At 41.6% G+C, this 15955-nt stretch overlaps 1 protein-coding gene and 1 pseudogene across 2 annotated transcripts in view; one reads left to right on the top strand and one right to left on the bottom strand.

The window, feature by feature from the left end:
* The window catches only part of IQGAP2 (IQ motif containing GTPase activating protein 2), a 435050-nt gene that overhangs the window by 232073 nt on the left and 187022 nt on the right, over nucleotides 1-15955 (top strand). For both annotated transcript variants that reach the window (XM_066381735.1, XM_066381736.1), the window contains exon 3: nucleotides 7614-7770. In XM_066381735.1, the coding sequence (XP_066237832.1) occupies nucleotides 7614-7770 (157 nt within the window). The remainder of the gene's footprint in view (nucleotides 1-7613; nucleotides 7771-15955) is intronic.
* LOC136403198 (glyceraldehyde-3-phosphate dehydrogenase-like) lies at nucleotides 4445-5421 on the bottom strand (annotated as a pseudogene).

Raw genomic sequence — 15955 nt, 5'->3', positions numbered from 1 at the left:
TGAATAAAAAATTATACAGGCTTCAGGTATACAATTCTACAATACATAATCTGTACACTGTATTGCATGTTCACCCCAAGTAAGTTTCTGCCCATCACCATTTATCCCTCCATAGCTTTTTCCACCTTCCCCTTGAGCGTCCTTGAGCTCTTTCTCCCCTTCTTTCTCTTTATTTTTTGTTTAATACTTCCACGCACATAATGGTCTCCTAATACGACACCAATAGTACAAACAACCAAAGAATAGATAGTAGGACTTTGTCAAATTAAAATATTTTTTTGTGTCTCAAAAGACACCACCATCAAGAAAGTCATAAGCCAACACACATAATAAGGTAATATTTTGAAGTCAGATATCTGATCAGGGCCTTGTATATCAAATATATAATGACCTCTTATAACTCAATTACAAAAATACAACCCAACTTAAAATGAGCAATGGATTTGAACAGACATTACTCTACAGAAGATATGCAAAAGGACCATAAACACATAAAAAGACATTCAGTATCATTAGCCATCAGGAAAATGAAAATCAAAACCCTAATGAGATGCCACTTTACATCTACTAGGATGGCTATTATCAAAAAGACAGCTAATCATTGGCAAGGAGGTGGGGAAATTAGAATCCTCATCCCTTACTGATGATGATAAAATATACAGCTGCTTTGGGAAACAGTCTGGAGATTCCTAAAGAGATTAAACATTCTACTTCTAGGTATATACCCAAGAGAAATGAGAACACATGTCCTTGCAAAAACTTCTATATTAACTATACTAATGTTTAAGCAATATTATTCATTCATACTAGCCAAAAAAGTAGAAAAAAACTGATGAATGGATAAATAAAATGGTATATATCCATACAGTGGAATATTACTCAGCAACACAAAGGAATACAGTACTGATACATCTTACATAGCTGAACCTTGAAAACATTATTTTAAGTAATATAAGCTAGTCAGAAAAGGTCGCATATTTTATGATTCCATTTATACAAAGTTTCCAGAATAGGCAATTCATAGAAAGAAAATAGATTTAATGGATTGAGAATCTGGGTAAATGGGGTGTGACACCTAATGAGTAAAGGGTATTTTGGTTTTTGGATCTTGAGGGTGTTTTTTGAGTAATTAAAATGTTCTAAAGTTGGTAATGGTGATGGCCTCTCAACCCTGTGAATGTGCTAAAAATCATTGGGTTGTATACTTTAAACAGGTGAGTTTATGGTATGTGGATTATTTCTCAGAATTGTTAATAAACCTGAATCATATTACATTCTTTTTTTTTTTTTTTTTTTTTTTTTTTAATTTTTCTGAAGCTGGAAACAGGGAGAGACAGTCAGACAGACTCCCACATGCGCCCGACCGGGATCCACCCGGCACGCCCACCAGGGGCGACGCTCTGCCCACCAGGGCGCGATGCTCTGCCCATCCTGGGCGTCGCCATGTTGCGACCAGAGCCACTCCAGCGCCTGAGGCAGAGGCCACAGAGCCATCCCCAGCGCCCGGGCCATCTTTGCTCCAATGGAGCCTTGGCTGCGGGAGGGGAAGAGAGAGACAGAGAGGAAAGCATGGCGGAGGGGTGGAGAAGCAAATGGGCGCTTCTCCTGTGTGCCCTGGCCGGGAATTGAACCCGGGTCCTCCGCACGCTAGGCCGCTCTACCGCTGAGCCAACCGGCCAAGGCTCATATTACATTCTTACAGTGCTGTATTGAATTGCATCATTTTAGACTCGTGGACTGAACTGAGTGCCCAGGGTTTCAGGTGACCCATTCCAGTACATCCAGCTGGTGATCACAGAGCCAGACTTCCTGAACATCAGGCCAGTTGTCTCTACATTGTAATTACTGTAGAAAGTTTGACCCCACCAGACCAAAAAAAAAATCACATTAGGAGTTTTTATTGGTTTGACCGGATAATGCTAGTTTGTGTGACACATAAGCTACTGAGATTGAGGTTGGCAGTAGAAGTTTAATTCTCTCTCATGTAACATTATTGAGAAGATACTTTGAGATCCTGTCTCAGTTTGCAGGAGTTCTTGAGGACATGACTTTATTTGGGTAGGCTTTAAGCTTCCCTTTCTGATTACTGCTTAGAAAGCACCCATAGAGGCAGCTGAGGCCACTTGCATTTGTGGGGTAGATGACAAAGAAGTGATGAGGAGGAAATGCTTTATAAAAAAAAAGAAAGAAAGAAACCCTAGGAAATGCACTCAGCTCTGACAGTGACTATACTCTCCTCTGACCTTGTTCTAGAGGAGTGACAGCACGTGCCTCTCCAAACCACAAAACTCTCCTGCCACTCTGGAAGTAGCTTGGAGTGTTTCGTTACCACTTTTATTTCACACAGGGCTGTGGGACTGGACTGGAGTCCCACATTCTTCTATGTCATCATGAGTTTTGAGAAGCTAAAAGTTGAAATAGGAGGAGGAGCAGAAGCCCCTGACAGTTTTTTTATGGTTTTCAGTTACTAGGTATGTGGCCTTGAGCTTTCCTGAGCCTTAGATTACCATCTGTAAATGGTGATCCTCTTCCTTATGGGGTGGTCTTGATGGTGATGTGGTGATCATCCACATAACAGATTACATCAGAGTTCTAGCACAAAGTAGTGCTTAATAAAATACCATTTATCACTGATGATAGTAACATCATGTTTTGACTTTCAAGGCAGTGAAAAGAAGTATCACAATTGATGCCTAAAGTCACAAAAAAATACTACATTTACAAGTCTTTTGCTCTATTTTAAAGATTTTAGCTGTGATGTTTGGAAATTTTTTCTTAAGCAGATAGACTCTTTTATTTAATAAAAATTTATTTGGTACCCACTATATATAAATATGTTGGCAGGCACTAGGGATTGTAAAAGGAAAAAAGAGATGGCTTTGGCCTTTGAGCAGTTTGTACTATTATAACATTAGCAATGGCTATATTTTAAATAGGCCATATTTTAAATCAGCGGTTCTCAACCTGTGGGTCGCGACCCCAGCGGGGGTCGAACGACCAAAACACAGGGGTCGCCTAAAGCCATCGGAAATACATATTCTATGTATACATGTCTATATTTTAAACTTAAGTTTTTAGTAACCTCGGTGTTTTAAACCAACTGCACATATAGTCTAATACAAACAAGGCAAAATGTGATAGTCTGTTTTGGCAAGCCCAAATCTAGCCTGACCAGGTGGTGGTGCAGTGGATAGAGCGTCGGACTGGGATGCAGAGGACCCAGGTTCAAAACCCTGAGGTCGCCAGTTTGAGTGCGGGCTCATCTGGTTTGAGCAAAAAGCTCACCAGCTTCAACTCAAGGTCGCTGGCTCAAGCAAGGGGTTACTCGGTCTGCTGAAGGCCCATGGTCAAGGCACGTATGAGAAATCAATCAATGAACAACTAAGGTGCTGCAACGAAGAATTGATGCTTCTCATCTCTCTCCCTTCCTGTCTGTCCCTATCTGTCCCTCTCTCTGTCAAAAACAAAAACAAAAAACAATCCCAAGTTACAATGCACCTCTGAGTTGAGGTGTTTTAGCTTCCAGCCCCTGGCTCTCACTCCTGCCACCATTTGTCCAGCAAACACTCCCCCACCCTTCACACCTGTATCCCAGTGACAGGGTTGTTACAGAGCAATTGAATATTGCTGTGTGAAAACAATTTCCTAAAATTTTTAAGATAATTATTTGAAAATAGATTGTGTTTTAACGTAAAATAGCATAATAAATCCTATAATTTTTAGTTTAGTTAGATTAGAAACTCAGTCTAGTTCAATGGCTTTTAACTTGGCCAGATTTTTATTAAAAGGGCAACATTTGTTTTTAACATTAATTAATACATTTTTTTATTTTTTTTATTTTAATTTTATTTATTCATTTTAGAAAGGAGAGAGGGAGAGAGAGAGACAGAGAGAAGGGGGGGAGGAGCAGGAAGCATCAACTCCCATATGTACCTTGACCAGGCAAGCCCAGGGTTTCGAACCAATGACCTCAGCATTTCCAGGTCGACGCTTTATCCACTGCACCACCACAGGTCAGGCCTAATTAATAGATTTTTTAGAGAGAGAAAGGAAGGGAGGGGAGAGAGAGAAACATCGATTTGTTGTTTCGTTTATTATGCATTCATTGGTTGATTCTTATATGTGCCCTGACCAGAGATCAAACCCACAGTTTTGGTGTATCAGGACAACGCTCCCAACCGAGCAGTCTAGCCAGGGCAAAAGGCAACATTATGGATTTCTTCATTATTTTTATTTATTTATTGGCTGGGTACCATGAACTTTATTGATGATACATGACAAGGTAGGGCTGCTTAAGCTCCTCCCCTTCTTCAGGGCATCTGGGGTAGAAACTGGAAGTCAGGAGGTTCTTAGAGTGTTGGGGAATCAATTTAGGGCAAACACTCCTCAGCAGCTGAGGGCCTTTCTTCCTCTCTCTGGAACTGGTGGTCTAGGAAGGAGACTCTTACTTCTTGAAGGCCATGTGCACCATAAGGTCCACCACCCTGTTGCTGTAGCCAAATTTATTGTCACTTGGAAATGAGCTTGACAAAAGTGGCTATTGAGGGCAATGCCAGCCCCAGCATTGAAGATGGAAGAGTGAGTGTCATTGTTACAGCCTGCTTCTCCAGTGTAGCCCAGGATGCCCTTGAGGGGGCTTCTGATACCTGCTTCACTACCTTCTTGATGTAATCATACTTGGCAGCTTTCCCCAAGGAGCAGGTCAGATCTACAGCTAGCACATTGAGGGTGAGTACACAAGGCCATGCCAGTGAGCTTCCCATTCAGCTCAGGGATGACCTTGCCACAGCCTTAGCAGCACCAGTAGAAGCAGGCATGATGTTCTAGGAAGCCCCTTGACCATCACACCACAGCTTCCCAGAGGAGTCATCCACAGTCTTTTGGGTGGCAGTGATGTTGTGGACTGTGGTCATAAGTCCCTCCACGGTGCCAAAGTTGTCATGGATGACCTTGGCCAGGGACCAAGCAGTTGGTGGTGCAGGAGGCATTGCTGACAATATCGTAGGAGTTGTCATACTTGCCATAGTTCATACCCATCACAAACATGGGGGCATCCACAGAAGGGGCAAAGATGATGACCCTCTTAGCTCCATCCTTCAAGTGAGCCCCAGCCTTCTCCAAGGCAGTGAAGACACCAGTGGACTCCACAACATGCTCAGCACCAGCACCACTCCACTTGACATTGGTGGGATCTTGCTCCTGAAAAATGGAGATGGACTTTCCACCAAGGACGAGCTTCCCATTCTCGACCTTGACTGTGCCTTTGAACTTGCCATGAATAAAATCATGCTGGAACATGTAGGCCATGTAGTTGAGGTCAATGAAAGGTTTGTTGGTGGCAACAATATTCATTTTGCCAGTGTTAAAAGCACCCCTGATAACCAGGTGCCCCATACGGCCAAATCTGTTCACTCCGACCTTCACTATTGCATCTCAAGGTTGCAGCTGACACTGCAGGAAGACACAGATGACTGTCCAACAGGAGGAACAGAGGGCCTCTTAATTATTTTTAAATTTATCAAGTCTGTGGTACTCTTACTTCAGTTTATTTGAAACAAGGCTCACATAAGCCAAACATCCCTTATTCACCATATGTGTGATACATGAAATCCAAATTCATCATCTCCTTTTACCTGTTTCTGTTCTTCCAGTCTCACAGTCCTGCTAGTGAGGCTGGGATATAAACCCAACTTCTGACTCACCTCCCTTTAGCAGAGGAGAAAACTGAGGCCCCAAAAAGTTAGGGAATATATTTGGGGTCTCACGAGCTCCCTTCCTACCAGGCCCTTTTCCCTGGCTGGTAATAATAGTTCTTTTTCCTTCTACCCCCTTTTCTAAGCTGTCACCAAGTCCTGTTACTGTTTCCTTAGAATGTTTTCTGCCTTCCCGTTTCTTCCTGTCTAATTTTATTCCTCAGTTTCTCACAATGGGAATAGCCTGATGGAGCGCTTTGTCTGTGGGACATACATCATATCCATCACACAAGACTGATTTTCTCTAATTACCTCTGTCAGCATGTCACTCCTCTGTTTTGCAGCTGCTGGTGCTCCCTACTTCCCATACAGCAAATATCAACACTTCTCATCTTGTGCTAAGCCCTCCGGAGCCCAACTTCCCTACATGTGTTCAGCTTCATGTCCTTTCTCCTCCTGAATCCCAAAGGCCCCAAGCCTTCTCTGGGTTTTCTCCATGAGTTGGCCATATTTCCTTCACACCTTTAGTCTGTACTGCTTCTCTAGTACCTTTCCAAATACTCATTTTTCTAGGCCAAATCCAGGTCCCACCACCTTTTTTATGTTTTCCTGTTTATTCCAGTGATAACCCCGCCCCACTGTCCCCAACTTTCTTGTGCACTAACACGTAACAAGTAGCCTCTTGTATATGGTTCTCAGGTTTTTCCTTGTGATTCCATTGCCTTCTCAATTATTTAATGCTCTTTGAAGGCAGGGCTAATATTTCTGTATTTCTCATACATTGCTTAATAAATGGTCAGTAAATACTCCTTGTTTATTAGGGGCTCTTTGAGCTTTTAAAAGATGCTGTCCAGAGCTACAAGCACTGTAGACATTTCACAGTGTTTGCTGTTTGGATCAGGATTAGTTGTTAATATCGCAGAACAGTGCCCCAGCGTCTTCCAAACATTGACAGGATTAGCTGCTGTTGTGTTAATGATCCTGGGGGGGGGGGGGGGGGGAGGGGAGCTGGCTATAGAGGCATGGTGCTCACACTAACAGCTTATGATTTGTTTATGAATCGGTTGCTGAGAGCCTACACACCTGCTTCTTGGATCTTATAGTAGGGAATGGTTCCTTGAGCATGGGCAGGAGTGGCATTATCCTCATAACTCTGGCAGATTCTTGGCACAACAGTGGGAACTGGCCTGGCTCTCCTCCTGTGTATCCTTGAGCCAGTAATAACCTTGGTGCTCTCTTTTCTACAATACTGGCATAGTGTCTTAAGATTTACTCTGATCTGGTTCTGAAATATTTTCTCAGAACCAAATAAATACGGTACCTTCTCAAAAAGGTAAGCATGTTTTAATGAGTTCCTGGTATCGGAAAAAAAGGAATGTGTATTATTTAGAGAAGATCATGTCTCCTTTATGAATTATGATGTTATTTTCCATGCCTTCCTACCTTTCCTGATAGTCATTTCTGGACTGCAGCAGTTGCCGGTTTTACAGTGCCTTGAATTATGTTTTCCTAAAGGTGTAACCCCTACAAAGATCTCCTACAGTAAAGGCTCATAAACTGGAATTATTTTTTTTTCTGTGATGTCAGCAGGGCTAATTCCATTTATACACAATGGTTGGCCTTTTCCCTCTTTTGGTACAAAAGAGAATTGTCAGAGATTCAAATAAAGGAAGGAGTTGACAAGCTCTGACATGGTAGTAAGTCCAGTGCCTCTGAGCTTGTACCCCTTGTTCATCTTGTGTTCTGAATCCTTGAACCACCCAGGAAGTCCTCTCTTTCCATCTGTGACACCAGAAGATGTTTCTAGTCCTGTCCTGCTCCCTTAATTCCTGTCTTGTCACACATAGTGAGATGCTGCATCTCTTCAGTACTAGAAAGTCACGCAACTGGAGTCACTTTAATTTTTTTTAATCCATTTAGGTGGATGGAAGTCTGCTTAGTTGAAGAATTGCCACCAACCACTGAGCTGGAAGAAGGACTCCGGAACGGAGTTTATCTTGCAAAGTTAGCCAAGTTCTTTGCCCCAAAAATGGTATCAGAGAAAAAGATCTATGATGTGGAACAAACTCGTTATAAGGTAACTAAGATCTAATTGGTTTTGGCTTCCAGTTAAAAATGAAAGTTTGTATTTTATTTTCTTTCCCTTCTTTGAGTGTTTCTACAAGAATTTGGAGGGAGAGGGAACGTCCTTGGTCTTTGAAGCCTGTTAATAATCATTCCTGAGGCAGCAGCAATTTTAAAAGCAAAGCATTTCTATTTCTGGGCTAGGGCTGAGAGGCTTGTGATTTGTGGGGCTCCCCCCATCTTTCCTTCGTGGAGGTCATTTTTATCAGCACCAGTAAATGTGAAAGTGGGGGCACTCTAGCCCTCCTTTCTTTTTGTGTTTTCCTTTTAACCACCACACAGTTTTATTAATCCCCCTATTCTCACCATGTAATAAAGTACCCAGCTGGGACTTGAACTTGTGGCCCCAAAGAGTTAGGGCCAATGTGATAAAATAAGTAGTAATGTTGAATAGTCAGGTAGGAATTCCTTTCCATTTGGTGTTTAAAGCAAAAGAAGACTAACCTTTTTGTGTGCAACTGGTTTTAAGAATTATTTCACAGCTCATTTGAGAAGGCATGTGGGGGAGAATGCAAAACCAAAATAAACACCAATCTTGTACCAATAAAAACAATTCTGATATGTTAAAGAACATGCCTAAGTATTTACAGATTAAAGTAATATATTTAGGATTTGCCTCAAAATAATTGAGAGGAGCTTGGATAGATGATTCAAGACTGGCCATGAATTCATAATTGTTGAGTTTGGAGGATGGGTGTACAGGAGTTTATTACACTGTTCTGTCTCCATTTTTATGCTTGAAATTTTCCCTTATAAAGTGAAGGAGGAAAAAGTAAATGCTGACCTAACACACCCCTTCCTTAGATACATCTTCAAGAGAGAATTTTAATGTGTGTGATGCTTCTTCTGGAATATGTGATCTCCTGTCCACTTCAGATCGGGACCTAAACCTCCTTTGAAACTTGATTTTTATTATTAAGTTCTTTCTATCAGTATTTTTTTATTTTCAGATTTTCAAGTATCCCTAAAGATTATTTCTCTTGCAGTTGCAAGGACATTAAATATAGCTGAAAATGGAATGAATTTCCATTTATTGCTTGATTCACAGTATTCTTCAGCTGTTGTTGAGACCAAATTTATTTTAACAGTATATGTATTGAATTCAGAGCAGATGTTTGAATAATCATGTAGGCTAACAGTAGATAAGACAGATCTTTTTTGACAAGTCTGTTTTCATGGTCTATTCTAAAAAGTTACTGAGCAAAAATTTCTTCCTTGAATAATGTTATGAATAAGTGTTTGCATTTGCTAAAGTAAGTTTGAGTTTATTAAGTCATATGTCTCACTCCGGAGTTTTCAGCTCATTATAGCCTGTCCCAAGACTAATGAAACAATGACAACCAGCCAAACTAAAGTTGTTTTTAATTTTGAAATTTTTTTTTAAAGTTTAGAAAAGCACAGAAAAAATTATTTGTATACCCACATCACAAAATAAATTACTATTTGTCTACATTTTAGAACATGTTTTTTCTTTTTTCATTGCTTCTACAAGGTTATTACTAAGATCTATGCCTATTAGTACTAACAGCCATGTAGATTTGATGACAGAGTTAAGTTGTAGTTGGGCTGAGTGCCAGCCCACCCTGAAAAGGGGTTGTGGATATTTTGTTTTGATGTTGTGGATGGTGAGAATCAGGGAAGAAAGACAGACTTTCAGTGGAGGTGAGCCCCAGAGCAGAGAGTAGGCTGATTCTTTTCTCCTCCTGGGACATCAGATACTTTGAATATAGGTGTCTCTTTCCTGTTCAGTTCTGGATACTCTACTAGCAACTAAAACAGGTATTGTTTTCTGCAGGCCTTAGAGATCCTACTATTTGAATAAATAGAAACTCGTCTTTGGGGTGGAGATGGGGAAATATTTCCAATCTTTTCTTACAAAATAAAATATTTGTGAGCCTCGGCAGGTGGGTCATCCCTAAGTTGAACATGGTGAGAGCTAGAAGTGCTGTGTTTTGCCATCCCCACATCATCAGATCCCTGAGAGGCTGGGGTGCCCCAAGAAGGGATGTGAGGAGAGGGGCGGGAAGGAGGGATAGAGCAGGAGGAGGCGGCTTGATTCCAGCTGTGCTGTGGGAGAAAACACACATCCTTCTCTCTGTTAAATCACTGGAGAAAAGAGGTGCTACCTTTTCTTTTCCTTTTATTAAATTCCTGAAAATACTTAATGTCCCTGAATGGGAATGTTTTGTAATCATAAAATTTTATTTTAAGGCCATTTCATTTCTTTTACAAAAATGAAAGGAGACAAATATTAGTGAACAGGAGACTTAATTAACTTACTGTTCTTGTGTTCTTTGGGACTAAAGTCCATCACATGGTCCTTTCCCAGGAACACTAAATCATGGGACTGTGGCAAAGACACTGAAACTCAAGGGAATGCTCAGTAACCCAGCACAGCCCTTGATATGCCATCTGGAAACCATGAGTTCAGTAAACATGGACTCTTACTGTGGGATCTGCCTAGACTACAGCCATAAAATATGACCTGCCTGTTAGGCAGTGTGGCCCCCAGCATGAGCTCCCACCCCAAGCTCCAGTGTGCTCAGTTTGGACACTAATGCCTTTGACCGAAGCAGATGGGAGCTTTCACGCTACCCTATCCTCTTTGCCAACTTATACACAACCTTTAGCATATAACAACTTTTTCTAATCCCCTTTAATTTACGATTAGAAAGATGTCTAGATCTTAGAGTTAAACCTTCCAATGATGAGTAGTTTTTTCCTGGCCACCTCCACTCTGTCTGAGTTATGTGACCATGCCAAGTTTGCAGTGGCACTTCCCACTGTCTCTTAGAGTAAACCATGGTATACAGTAATGAAGGCAAAAACATGTGTGTCTTCTCTTCCATATCCTTGGTGAAGGTGCAGGGTCTGGCCATGGAAATTGCTAGAGAGGGTGTATAGGACGCATCCTTTTTCAGAAAGTTTGGGGTCTAAAAACTGGGGCTTCTTATACACTGGTTGTACTATTTTTCTTTTACTTGTATTTCCCACTTTTTTTGCGCTTGTTTTTGCGCTCATTGTTGTAGATTTTTTTACTTGCATTTTCCACTTTTTCACACTTGTCTTTGCACTTACTGTTTCATACTTGTTCCCAGTATATTACGATAGGTTACATTTTGCCATGTTCTGCCCAGAAATGGCTCAGAAAATATTTTCATACAGTGCTGAATTCAAGTTAAAAGTGATCCAATTTGAAAAAGTGAACAAAAATCATTCTGCTGAACGTAAGTTTGGTCCTCCTCCAACTGAGAAATCAATTTGAAATTGGCTACAGGAAGAAGAAACCCTACAGAAAAAGCTACGGCAAAATAAGGCCATGAGAGACAACTCAGCAAAATGGCCTGATTTAGAGGGAATTGAAGATATGGATTGAAGAGTAGAGGACAATTGGAATTCCTGTGTTCACAAAGATGGTCAGCATAAGGCAAAAAGAATTGCTGATGAAATAGAAGTCACTGATTTCAAATGAGGACACAACTGGTGCTTCAGGTTTATGAAACAGAATGGACTAAGCATGTGTACATGCACCAGACTTGCCCAAAAGATGCCTGAAAGCTATGAGCAGAAGGTCCTTGCATTTCATCGTTTTGTCATTCAATGTCAGAAGACACATCAGTTTGAGTTGGGACAGATTGCAAATATGCATGAAATCCCCCTTCAATTTGATGTCCCAAGTAACAGAATTATTGATAAGAAGGCAGTGAAAACTGTAGCTGTGAAGACAAGTGGACATGGAAAGAGCCACTATACAGTTGTTCTAGCTTGTTGTGCTGACGGAACCAAGCTGCCTCCTATGCTGATTTTCAAACGCAAAACAATGTCAAAATAAGACGATCCTTGAGCAGTGATTGTTCACGTTCATGATAAGGGTTGGATGGATCAGGATGGGATGAAGATCTGGTTTAAGAAAGTTTGGAGAAGGAGACCAGGTGGGCTCTTACACCAGACTGCCCTATTGGTACTTGATCAGTTCAGGGCACACATAACAAAAAACACAAAGTAGATTGCTGCGGAGCAAAAAACAAAACTTGCATTATACCTGGAGGCTTGACATCCCAGCTCCAACCACTTGATGTCAGTATTAACAAACCCTTCAAAGCTGCCATGAGAGACAAATGGAACCATAGATGAAGTCTTCTGGGGAAAATTGACACCAGCAGGAAGAGTGAAGAAACCCAACTATAGGAGAAGTTTGTACCTGGGTGAAAAGATCCTGGGATAATATTAAGATTGAGATAAATCATTGTCAGGTCATTTAAGAAGAGTGACATTTCAAATGCCATAGATGGAACTTGAGGACAAGGCAATATATGAACACAGTGATTCGTCATCAGATACAGATGAGGACAAGCTAATGGATGGAAGTTTTTACAGTGATGAGGAGTTGTCTGAATTTTATGATTAATAAAACTTGAGTTCAATAACTTTATGTAATACTTTTTTTTTCAAATTTTGGTCCCCAAAATTAAGGTGCGTCTTATACATGGGGACATCCCATGCATGGGGAAATACACTAGCTATTGGGTGAGGAAACAAATGAAAGTAGTTTCAAGTAACCAAAGGGCTCCATTTTTTTTCCCCTTTCTTCTATGCTTTGTTTGATACTTAATCAAGGTGCTTCAAGTTTGAAAATCCTTTTTTAAAAAATATTTTTTAAAATATTTTTGAAGTGAGAAGCAAGGAGGCAGAGAGACAGACTCCCACATGCGCCTGGTCTGGATCCACCTGGCATGCCCACTAGGGGGCGATTCTCTGCCCATCTGGGGCATTGCTTCTTTTCAACTGGAGCCATTCTAGCACCTGAGGCAGAATCTATGGAACCATCCTCAGCGCACGAGCCATCTTTGCTCCAATGGAGTCTTGGCTGTGGGAGGTGAAGATAGAGATAGAGAGAATGGAGAGGGGGGAAGGGCAGAGAAGCAGATGGGTGCTTCTCCTGTGTGCACTGACTGAGAATTGAACCCAGGACATCCACACACCAGGCTGACACTCTACCAGACAGCCTTTTTTAAAAAATGATGGTCACCTCTCCTGCAGAACCATCTGATGGGTGTGTATAAAAGTGTGCATTCCTTGACCCCAACCCAGTCTACTGAGTCAGGCAGAATCTCTTGATCAGAGACCCAGGAAATGCATTCTTAATAATCACCCCAGGTGATTCTTTTCTTATATACACTAAGGTTAGAGAACCACCATTCTAATGGTAGAAAAACATGAGTATAATAAATTTTAATAAGGGGAAGAAGGTAAAGTTGTACTATCATAGAAATGCGTAGAGGGTAGAACACATCCTTCCATGAAATATGTATCAACACCTACTGTGTGCTAGGCCCCAAGAGAGGCGAGCAAGGCAGACATGGTTTCATGGTGCTTAGAGTTGGAGAGAGACTGTGAGTGAAGAATATGCACTGTGAATTGTGGTAAGTGTATGAAGGAAGAAATTGACAGCAACACTCAGAAGATGTAGTTCTCTGAGGAGGCTGGAAGATTGGAAGGAAATCATTATGGGCAGAGTGCAGTGTAGGGAGTGAGGAGAACAGTCCCAGAGCATTGTGAAAGGCTCCTTCCTCCAGGAAGGATAACATGTGGCCAAACCCAGTGCTGTGAGGCTGCTGGGAGGGACAGTGATGGGAAATGGATCAGGAGGGAGCAGAGACAAAGCAGGAAGGCACACATGGAGGATCTATGATTTTATCCTAAGAACAGGGCTAGGGGTGGGGGGAAGCCTTTGAAATGTTAAACAGAGGCATCACAGTGCAGTGTGTGCTTTTTAGGAAGATCTGTCTACTGCTCTATGTGATTTCGAATTAACTGGAAGGAAGATGAGGGTGGAGGTGGAGCACAGTGAGAGAATTACTTAATCCAGGTGACAGTGGCCTGCTTGGCTGAAAAGTCAATGGATTCAGGAGGGAAAACAAAGGGTGAATCCTGGAAAGAGATTGGAAATGGGTGGAGGGCAGTGAAGTGAAGACAGCTGGATGGACTGCAATAGACAACCAAAGAGAAAGTGGTCAGTTCTAAACGGGGTGGAGTGGTGGGTTAAGAAGCCAGGAAGGTTTCTGTGGAGAAGGCTTGAAAGGTGAGAGTGTTCCCAAGCAGAGTAGGATGGGCAAAGGAAAGACAAGGAGGAGGGAAGTATCCCTCAGAGAGGACTCAGCCTGAGAAGGCTCAGAAACCAGTGTTGTTCCGACGCTGCACAGATTATTGTAGGCTTATACTAAATCGTATTTTGGTGAGTCTTTGATAGGGAAAGCATATGCATGGTGGTTAGTAGAATGAGCTGTGAAACAAAATGTTTGAATTGGGCCTCACCACCAAGTTTGCCTCTCTGAGCCTCAGTTTCCTCACTTGTAAACTGAGAATCATAATCAGGATACTATCAACCTTTGTGGAGATACTGTGAGGAACGAATGTGGTCATTCATGCAAAGCACTTGGCACAGAACCTGGTAGAGCTCAGCGAGCACACTATGAATGCTTGAGGCACTGCTTCCGAGGCTCTGTGGGCAATGAACTGAACAGAGTGTTTGGACTTGGAGTCTGGAGTCTTGCACGGTAGTCTTGGCCCTGATCTTAACAAGTTAAGCCAACTTGAATATGTCTTAAATACTTGGGTCCTCAGTTTGCTATCTATAAAATGAGCAAATTAGAATAGTTACTGGTTTCTAAACTACCTCATAGTTCTAAAATGCTTTGATTCTACTATGTTTGTAGTTAGCATCCAAAGAAGACTTACGTAATTCCTTATCTACTCAATTTCAGCCTGAACAACCTTGCTTGCTGGAGTTGTAATAGCATAGCAGTAGAAAAATCGGCATGCACTTTCTAGTCCAATACCTGAAAACAATTAGGTGGATGGACAATAACAACTATTGGCTAAGTATGGTTACAGACATGCCACCTCATCTTGTATTGATACATAGGATTGGTTATAATGACCCAAGATTATTTTGAGTCTGTATAGAAGACCATTTTTATTCTAATTAAAGTAAATCTGGTATATAAATATGTTTAATGTAGTTTGTTCACTGAAACTTACTTCTTAAATATGGAGCCATGGATCAAAGGGCTCTGAAATCAGTGTTTGTCAAGTATTTAAAGTGGATGAAGGAAAATGTCTAACCACTATATGTACACCTGAAACTAATATAATGTCCAATGTCAACAGTAATTGAAATTTATTAAAAAGAAAGTAGGTAGAGGATTTGAAATCTGTCATTTCATTTACTGTAGAATTATGACTAAAATAACTATCTTTTTAGTCCTTCAGTGCCTGTTACATGAAGGACTAAACACTTTTCTGACCATAAAGGTGAATATAAGTTTCAAGCCTAGTGTTGTAGCATAATAATTATAGCTAACATTAAATGCATTCTTAAGTGTACATTGCAACAAAGTGCTTTATGAATATTTTTATTGTTCCAACTCAAAGAAGCAGTCCTACTTTCATTTTATGGCTAAGGTTATCCTTAGCCATATGTCCACTGCACCCCCACGGGGTCAGGCTCCCTAAATCCTTATTTAACAGTGCCCAGCACAAGCCTAGATCCACACTGAGTCTCTAGATCAGCGGTTCTCAACCTGTGGGTCGCGACCCTGGCGGGGGTCGAATGACCAAAACACAGGGGTCGCCTAAAGCCATTGGAATTTAAACACAGGGGTCGCCTAAAGCCATCGGAATTTAAACACAGGGGTCGCCTAAAGCCATCGGAATTTCCCCCTGTGTTTTGGTCGTTCGACCCCTGCCAGGGTCGCGACCCACAGGTTGAGAACCGCTGATCTAGAGACTCAGTGTGGATCTAGGCTTGTGCTGGGCACTGTTAAATAAGGATTTAGGGAGCCTGACCCCGTGGGGGTGCAGTGGACATCTGAGGACCCAGGTTTGAAACCCTGGAGTCACCAGCTTGAGTGTGGGATCATACATATGACCCCATGGTCGCTGGCTTGAGCCTCAAGGTCACTGGCTTGAGCAAGGGGTCATTGGCTTAGCTGGAACCCATCAGTCAAGGCACATGTGAGCAAGCAATCAATGAACAACTGAAGTGCCGCAACTATAAGTGATGGCCTCTCATCTCTCTCCCTTCTTGTCTGTCTTTCCATTTTTGTCTCCTCCGCCTCTCAAAAAAAAAAAAAAAA

Source organism: Saccopteryx leptura, chromosome 4 (assembly GCF_036850995.1).
Source record: "Saccopteryx leptura isolate mSacLep1 chromosome 4, mSacLep1_pri_phased_curated, whole genome shotgun sequence".
In the NCBI taxonomy this organism is placed as follows: domain Eukaryota; kingdom Metazoa; phylum Chordata; class Mammalia; order Chiroptera; family Emballonuridae; genus Saccopteryx; species Saccopteryx leptura.
The sequence above is the reverse complement of the archived record's forward strand: the minus strand, read 5'-3'. Positions and strand labels throughout refer to the sequence as shown.